Below are 10,000 nucleotides of genomic sequence, written 5' to 3'. Positions count from 1 at the left end.
TGAATTTTAATGTGGTGGATTGGATGAGGGGAATGAACGAGAGAAGAAAGGGAATGATGGAGAACAAAAAGAAGAGAAAAGAGAGGGAGGGAAAGAGAGATGGAGGTGTTAAAGAGCTACTGATTTGTGTAACAGGCACTTTTTAAAATTTTGTGCTTAATGATCAGAAGAAACACGCAAAGCAAACAGGAGAGATAAGTTTCAGCATGTGCAAAAAAACACACATACTCTCTCTCTCACACACACAAACACACACATACACACACAGTCTTCTGACTCATAAGTCCAAGACTGTAGCCTCTGAGCTGAAGGCCATAATAACCCATTTTCACACACACAAAAACACCATTGAGAAAAGCCCGGGTCCTGGGACGAGGTGACCTGTTCCAGACCCAGTGACTCAGAGCCTCATAAAAACACTCTGCTCACACAGATCAAATGAGAAATCAGTTTTAAATAGCTGTGGCATCGCAGAGCCATGAGACGCTCGCTTTGGTCAAATTGTGGCTGAAACCAATGCTATGTGCTACCACATGCAGGTGTGTAGGAAAGCAATCCCGTTATGGAAGGAGTGAGTGTGTGTATGTGTGTGTGTGTGTGTGTGTGTGTGTGTGTGTGTGTGTGTATGGGTGCATTTATGTGCGCGTTTATATGTGTGTGCATAAGTGTATACGTCTGAAATATGCCGGCACAGCACATGCATTAGACACACACCAGGTTTGCGGTATTATAATTGCTGAGGAAATGAAAAGAGTAAAAAAAACACAGCGCAAATGGTTTTCCTGAAGAGCCGAGCCGAAATAATCTTTTCACCCGATACGCAATATTTTCAAAAATATCCGTCTGTCGATCCATACCTGCTTTTTCTTTTTTTTTTCAGTCCCGCTTATAAATATGTGGGTTACATCCTGTGGTGTGTTTGTGTGTGTGTGTGTGTGTGTGTGTGTGTGTGTGTGTGTGTGTGTGTGTGTGTGTGTGTGTGTGTGTGTGTGTGTGTGTGTCTCTCTCTCTCTCTCTCTCTCTCTCTCTCTCTCTCTCTCTCTCTCTCTCTCTCTCTCTCTCTCTCTCTCTCTCTCGAGGCTGCATGCGTAACAGAGGTAGGGCAAGGCAGCAGGCTCGGGAGGCGAGTCCAGTGCTCCACCCAGTCCAGTCCCGTCCTGTCAAAATAATCTGAAGTAAATGTGGCGGAACCCCGCGGGCGGCCACCACAGGCATGCTGTCCCCGGGCCCCGTGCGCCCGCTGCCGCCGCTGCTGAAAGGGGCCTGGCCCTGGCTACGTCCAGGGGACGGGGTGGAGGGGGGGGGGGGGGGGTTGGGGTGGAGGTTTTTCTGGGGCCTGGGGCGTCTGTACCACAACGCACCGCGCCACACCGCGTTTGGGTCGGACTGGGGCGGCTGGGCTGGGCTGGGCTAGGCTCAACCCAGCCAAAAGGGGCCTGGGTTCCACTCCCCCTGGCCTGGGCAGTGCCAGGTCCTTGTGGGTGGCGGTTTTGGGAGGGCCGCTGGCAGAGGACACCTCGGAGGGGACCTGCTGCTGCTGCTGCTGCTGCTGCCCGCGCCTCATGCCACCACCGGCCCGCTCCACCACAAAGCCTGGGCAGACGGCTCCGCACCCTCCCCTTCACCCGCACCTGACCTCAGCCACCCTCCGGCCACGGGGCCATGGCCGCCCGCCCGGCCTGCACTGCCTGCACTGCCTGCCTGGCCTGGTCTGCCTGCCTGGATGTTTATACGAGCCACCAGCTCCCGGCAGCGCAGGTTTCTGACGCAGGCTCAGCTCCAGCTCAACGCAGCAGTGCGGCGGGGCGAGCAGGCTTCTGTTACCCCTCTGCTACCACGCAGCATGGTCAGATGTGCTTAGAGGAAGCCTTTCCAAAACCACGTAAGTACTGGCCATTCAGATAAACAGCTTGACCATCTCTGAGAGGGCCAGCGGTGCTCATTACCCTCGTCTATGGACTGGTATGAACTCAATAAGGGGTGCAGCTGCAAATCTATAATAATCATGCATGTGTGTTTTAAAGGGGCATACACGTAGAGGGGTGGGAAACCTGAGGTTTCGGTGAACATTCCGGAACGATCGGTAAACATTCCGGAACGTTCCTGGCAAACATGTTTTCTTTGAACAGTTCAATTTGAACGATTTGTTTATATCCTCAAATAACTAAAAAGGTTGGTGGTCTGAAGTGCGTCACTGGTATGTGTGTCTCGATAGCAGGTGCTCTTTGGTCTCAAGGGGATATATCACTTCTTAAAGAGGTTGGTTTGACTGGTAAAGCTTGATTGAGGAGTGTAGGCTATATGTCTCACCAAAAACATCACGAACGATTGTTGAAGGAGTTGTTGCAGACAATTCCACTGTAACAGTAACACTTCATCCAGCTCCAGTCAAGCTCCGCAGTACTATGTTCACAGAGAAGTATCTCCTCAGACTGTTTGCGAGTGTTTGCCAAAAACTCTCAAGGCAAACACAAACCTGTTTGCAAACATTCGCCCATGTTTGCGATATTCAACGCACCGCTGGCTGCGGAAAGTAACCTTGTGCATCTAAAACAGGTGATTCGCTATCTGCTTGGCTAGAGTTAAGACCGATACTTATTCATTTCATTTGGCTGATGCTTAGGTTGATAAGAATCAGCTGGCTTAGTGAAAGGTTGCAGCAAACATATGGGATTGGGAACATATGGGATGGGTAAAATGTGGACTTTCCCATAAGCACATGCTTTAAAGGGTCATACGTGTGTATTTTGCATATAATAGCAGAGATGGGAAACTTGGCTTCAGAGAGTTAAGGTCCAACCTTGTTTTGGTTCTACCAGTGCATCTAAAACAGATGATTTCATGAATTCCCTCATGTACCTGGCTGGAGTTCAGCTAATGAGAATCAGCTGATTTAGTGAAAGGTTGTAGCAAACATGTGGTAGGAGCTGTACTTTCTGAAGCTGGGTTTCCCATCTCTGTGTGATAAAACTGTCTTCAAGGGCCTTCTACCTGGTCGAGTCCAGAAACTCAACATGCTGAAATTACAGTATATTTGCTTGTGCACAACAGTGAAATAAAATAGATAGAAAGGTAAGAAAATATATGTGGTCACGTGTATGCATGTATAGCTGATAGCTCCCAAAAGTCACACACCTGGAAGGAGATATCAGATTCCTGTTTTAAGATCTGTAATAAAGCTGATGCAACAAATCTTTGTCTCTTTTTTTTTTGGCCAGAAAAGGCACTTTCCTGATTTATTTCAGGACAAAAGGACAAAAGCATTAATCCAACACCTGTTGGAGCACAACATCTGCATCAACAACTGTACGCGTAGCTGTTCAAAGAGAGAAAGATACCGAAGCAGTACAGTTTATTAGACGTTTTTTTAATGCAATGGTCCACAGCAAAAGACTAACGTTTCGATGTTGATTGCATCTTCGTCAGAGTCTGTGCGTCTTTAATGCGTAGCTGTGTTGGAGAGGGATTTGAAACTGACCAGTGGTCACTCCAGATGTACTGTACTCACCGATGCACTCGAGCTTGACGTCGTCGTAGAAGAGTCCGGCCTTGCAGTAGCACTCGTACGTCCTCTCCTGGTTGAGGCAGAAGCCTCCTTTGCAGATCTCTGAGCCGAAGAGGGCACACTCATCCGCATCTACAGCGGGCAGGAAGACAGCGGTCAACAGTGCGGCTTAGCATGCACGCTTTAACACACATTCGGCACACTGACCGCACCCTCCACACACACACTCCACACATACTCCACAGACTGTACAGATACACACTCCACACATACTACTGTACATACACTGTACACACACACTCCACATGCACTCCACACACACTCCACACATACTCCGCACACTGCACACACACACTCCACACATACTCTGCACACTGCACACACACACACACTCCACAGACTGTACAGACACTCAGCACACTGGACACGCACACATACACGTAAACTCTTGCTATGGCATTAGTTTCTGAAAGTTTATGAAATGGGCAACAGAAACATCAGTTGAATTTGACACTACAGATGGCTATCGTATGGGTTTGCAGCAGATGGTGAGATGTCAGACTTAGTCAACACTGTACTCATATCATATTCACTGTAACTAATAACGACACAACTCCACTTAAAGACGTCCAACTGAAGTGCTGGTGAGGAAACGTGATGAAACATCTGATAGAAAGATGATGGCCTTCACACGTGTGTGTGTGTGAGAGATCCTGCGAGGATCTCTGTCCAAATTTACAACTGAAAATGCAATCAGCTTTGCAAACAGACTTGCTAATTGAAGACACATCCAGGCTGATGCACAGGAAATGTTCTTGGAGGCTTGCCGTCCGACACTGTCCGTCTCACTCTCTATCTCCTTCCCACCTCCTACCATATCCATATCTCTCTTTCTCCCTCTCTCTCTCTTCTCCCCTCTATCTCTCTCTCCCTTCTCTTCTCACTGTCTCTCTCGCTGCTTAACTCTCTACTCCCCCGGATTCTTCACTATCTACTCCCCCCCCCCTCTCTCTATCTCTCTCTCTCTCTCACTCTCTCTCTCTCTCCTTCTCCTGTTGCAGCTGCACCACACTCAGGCAGTTCTGTGCCAGTCTGACCTCAACCAGACTCTTATTGCCTCCATAAATTAACTCAGTGAATTAGGCGGCCCTGACACAGGCTTTCCGTGAGAGGGAGAGGGTGAGTGTGTGTGTGTGTGTGTGTGTGTGTGTGGGGGGGGGGGGGGGGGGGGGGGGGGGGCGGTTAGCCAGTGCTTGTGGCAGGGTGATTGGGCCGCGGTGCAGACGAAACATGTGGAGGTCATATGTTTCCAAACACACACACACACACACACACACACACAGACACACTCACATGGCCACAACGACACATGCAGACACAATCAGAAACTATTACAGAGTCAGAACAGACACACACATACTGTACTTATTTGGGCACACACTCATAAACATGTGCTGGTAAAAGAACAATATACAATATTTCAATATTTTTGCACGCACACACACACACACACACACACGGACAGGCACAAACACATTAAACCATGCGCACACATACACACACACACACACAAACACACACACACTTAGTACACTTAGTAAAACCATACACATACACCACCACTCACACTGACAGACGCACAAACAAATGTCTGCACATTCACAAACACACGCCTGCACCCATGCCTGTTCCTCTGAAGTCTGACTTTTATGTATTGTGTCTGAGACTCCACAGGGCCAAACAAAGCTGACACACAAACACACACACACACACACACACACACACACACACACACACACACACACACACACACACACACACACACAACCATATAAACATAAAACACAGACATGCACGCACACACACACACGCACGCACACACACACACACACACACACACACACACACACACACTCAGAGACATAGACACGCACACACAGAGAGACACACACACAAACATATACACACATGCACACGCACACACACACGCACACACACACACACACACACACACACACACACACACACACACACACACACACACACACCCAGCGGGAGCAGGAGGTGCTTGTCTGATAGCGCAGTGCTCAGGGAGGCGGAGAGTGGAGGGGCAGCGTGCAGCATATGATGAGGCCGCCTGGGTTCTGACCGCAGCCTCCGGCCATCTGGGAGCTTTATATCCAGCCACGGTGGTCAGGCACCCGGAGCATGGACGGGAATGAGCCTCCACATTTAACGCTCTATTTATGGGAATGAGGGTGTGTGTCTGAGTGTGTGTGTGTGTGTGTGTGTGTGTGTGTGTGTGTGTGTGTGTGTGTGTGTGTGTGTGTGTGTGTGTGTATGAGTGTCTGTGTGTGGTGTATGTATGCACTATGGGTATAACAGATTTTTGCAAAAAACACATATACACAAATAGACGGACAAATAACACATATTGATGCACATACAGAGAGAGACACACACACACACACACAAACACACACACACATGCACAGACACACAGACAGACACACACACAAACACACACAATCAAACAAACAAACAGCACACAACACAAATCCACAAGCAAGCAAACACACACACACACACACACACAAACACACACACAAAAAGGGAACCTGTTCACACACACACATCGCCACCTCAATATACTGTACATACCTTTGAAGGAATCGACTGAGGCCACTCCGAACACATCATCTCCACTGGGAACTTTGCCCTTGCCCGCCGGGCACATCTTGGCAAACTGATCTGAAAACAGCACGACACCCACTGATCAGATGAAGGACCTCTCTTCAAACAAACCCAATGAACTCAACAAAACATATTTTCCCATTAAAGCTTTCAACGCTGTTTTTTTTTAACTGTAATTTGTATATACAACATATATATGTAATAGCAACATATATCAAAACATGTTTCATTTTACCAACAGTATCCAGACATACATCTCAAAATCTTTTTGAATAACTTTTATGATGCCATACTGTATGTACTGTAAGTAACTGCTAAAGTAAAAGCCAACAGGATAAAACAAAACAAAAGGAAAATATTCTCAAAGTGTGCAGACCTTTTAAACATTTACTGACAGTTTTTGTCCTACACTAGGGGTATGCACAATGATTAGATTAGACTAGATTAGATTAGAGATATTTTATTGTCTGCTCCAAAAGGTTACAGAAATGTTTCTTTGACAAGGCTCACATTTACAAGACATTCATACTGAGATACAAGGCCGAGGCTGTGGAGTGTTTATTCTGTGTTAGTCAGATGGCTATTGCAGAGGGGATGAAGAATTTCTTGTAAATGTTTTTCCGGATCAGCGGCGCGTTGTACCGTCTCCCTGGAAGGAGAGGTGGAGGCCATACTGTACTGTACTGTATGTCTACTTTTGCATGGCTGATAGAGCACGTGCATATTGCTTACACGTACAGTAACGTAGTGTTTGAGTGGAACTGTGTGTTTGATTATCTATTACTCTCTTCAAGATTCAAGCACAGTACAGTACAGAGGATTTTCGTTGTATTTTTATATACAATTGCAATAAAAGCTAGTCTATTCAAGTCAAGTCAAGTCAAGTCAAGTCAAGTCAAGTCAAGTCAAGTCAAGTCAAGTCAAGTCAAGTCAAGCCACTTTTATTTACATACAGTAGCGCGTTCTAGAAGCATGACTAACTAGAAAAGCACTCAGAGAGCGCAAACCTCCGCCAGAATGTAATCGTTTCTTCATTGGGTCATTTCAGACCTTCCCTGAACATTTCATCGAAATCCATCCATAACTTTTTGAGTTATCTTGCGAACAAACAGACAGATAGATAGACAAACAAACAAACAAACCTTGATGAAAACATAACCTCCTTGGCGGAGGTAACTAGAGCCCCCCACTAGGGCCATGGGACTGACCTGTGCCGGGGATGGGGCAGGGGTGGACCTCACAGTTGTCTCCCCAGCCAGCGCCCAGCGTGCAGCAGCACTCCTGGATGGTCACGCTCGTGGTCAGCACGTTGTCGCACAGGTTCTCGTCGTTCAGGTTGTAGTAGCACTCCTTCCTCTCCACCGAGCCTGATGAGGAAGACGAGGGACAACATTAGGGAGGAAGGAGAGTCGGACACTTTTCGGCCAGCATCAAGGACGACAACATTCTCCCTACCGTTACAAGTCGCCCTCTGTGTGGAAGACTGAATATGGAGCTATGAAATAGACAGAATACTCATACTTTCATATTGTACAAACTTAACGAATGCAACAACTTATTTAATTACTATGAATAAGGGGTAATTAGGAGCTTACATAGGGGAAATTCTTAACTAAGAGTCTAGTAAGGGTAGAATGAGGTCTTGCAGAATAAGGTATCAATTAGTGACTTATAATGACTAACAAATGGCTAGTATGCTACTAATACACATGTTAGTAAGCAGCTAATTAATGGTGAATATGTGTGTCTTGATATAAAGTGTTACCAAGGATTCTTCAAGAAGTACAGGGAAAAAGCGCAACACTGCTGCTTTAGAATCACCACTTTTATTTGACTAATGTGCGGCTGACGTCTTGGCACTAGGCCTTCATCAGAGTATCACGTATAAGGATACATTCGGGTAACGCTATATTAGTAAACAATCCTGGGCCTGAGTCCGTGGGGGTGTTGATTAGTGTGCCACATGGGGGGGGGAGGGAGCCAGAGCCCATCCATCCAGCCCAGCTGCACTGACACAGGTACTAATAAAGAGGCAAAGCCACAGAGGATCTCCTTACTGCACCCTGGGCACACACACACACACACGCGCATGCATGCACGCACACACGCACGCACACACATACACACACACACACACACACACACACACACAGGCACAGACACACACACACGCAAGCACACGTACACACACACACACACACACACACACACACACACACACACACACACACACACACACACACATGCACACACACACAAACACAGCACTGCTCCTGCAGAGACTTGCACAGCAGATTGGTAATAATATTAATGATGAGAAACCTGGAGGGATGGGTCTCTAGTGTGATTCTCTATCGCACTCTTGCGCTCTCTCTCTCTCTCTCACACAGACACACACACACACACAGCCTAGTACACACAGACACATAAACACGCTCATGGAAACACACACTCTCAAATAAACACAGCACACATTCCCTTGTGCATGCTGCTTACAATGTCTCAGTCTTTTTACACACACACACACACACACACACACACCTACACACACACACACCCACACACCCATACACACACACACACACACACACACACACACACACACACACACACACACACACACACACGTGTCCCACATACTCTCTTCTTTGTTTAGTCCTGCTCTCTCTCCTGTAATGGGGCATTTGGCCTGCGTGTCTTCAACAAAGAGACAATTAAACCCTTCTAGATGGATGGGCTCTGATGATGGATGCCATCGCATTGAAGTCTGAGAGCACATCTGTAGCAGAGAACTATAATGATATACCTGGAGAACACAAGAACAACACACTCCTCATCTCATAAACTATCCACCACACACACACACACACACACACACACACACAGAACTATAATGATATAGCTGGAGAACACAAGAACAACACACTCCTCATCTCATAAACTATCCACCACACACACACACACACACACACAGAACTATAATGATATAGCTGGAGAACACAAGAACAACACACTCCTCATCTCATAAACTATCCACCACACACACACACACACACACACACACACACACACACACAGAACTATTATAGCTGGAGAACACAAGAACAACACACTCCTCATCTCATAAACTATCCACCACACACACACACACACACACACACACACACACACACACAGAACTATAATGATATAGCTGGAGAACACAAGAACAACACACTCCTCATCTCATAAACTATCCACCCTATACACACACACCACACGCGCACGCGCACACACACACACACACACACACACACACACACACACACACACACACACACACACACACACACACACACACACACACACACACACACACACACACACACACACACACACACACACACACAGAGAAAGACATATAATGATATACCTGGAGAACACAAGAACAACACACTCCTCATCTCATAAACTATCCACCCTACACACATACACACACACACACACAAAATATCCTCTGGAGCAATTGGGTATTTCTGTGAGCCTTCCCTTGGAGATTGGTACACTCTGACATTTTTCACCTCTGCATTCTCTTCAGGTAATTACGCTCCTACCTTCTCCCTTCACACGCACGCACACAGACACACACACACACACGCCCACACACACACCTACGCACCTATACACATACACATACACACACACAAACAACTCCACCACAACCCCACCAGCCAACCCAGAGACTACACCCCCTCTCCTCTGTGGTGCAGACAAAACAGCCCAATCTCGATGGCAAACACATGGAAATGATTTCTCTCCCGT

At 47.0% G+C, this 10,000-nt stretch overlaps 1 protein-coding gene across 2 annotated transcripts in view; it reads right to left on the bottom strand.

Annotated features, from left to right (window-relative positions):
* Window positions 1-10,000, bottom strand: part of ltbp1 (latent transforming growth factor beta binding protein 1) — a 143,094-nt gene that overhangs the window by 8,882 nt on the left and 124,212 nt on the right. For both annotated transcript variants that reach the window (XM_062519278.1, XM_062519279.1), the window contains 3 exons: window positions 7,408-7,566; window positions 6,167-6,256; window positions 3,509-3,637 (listed from right to left, as the gene is read on the bottom strand). In XM_062519278.1, coding sequence (XP_062375262.1) covers window positions 3,509-3,637; window positions 6,167-6,256; window positions 7,408-7,566 — 378 coding nt within the window. The remainder of the gene's footprint in view (window positions 1-3,508; window positions 3,638-6,166; window positions 6,257-7,407; window positions 7,567-10,000) is intronic.

Source organism: Sardina pilchardus, chromosome 18 (genome assembly GCF_963854185.1).
Source record: "Sardina pilchardus chromosome 18, fSarPil1.1, whole genome shotgun sequence".
Lineage (NCBI taxonomy): Eukaryota > Metazoa > Chordata > Actinopteri > Clupeiformes > Clupeidae > Sardina > Sardina pilchardus.
The sequence above is the reverse complement of the archived record's forward strand: the minus strand, read 5'-3'. Positions and strand labels throughout refer to the sequence as shown.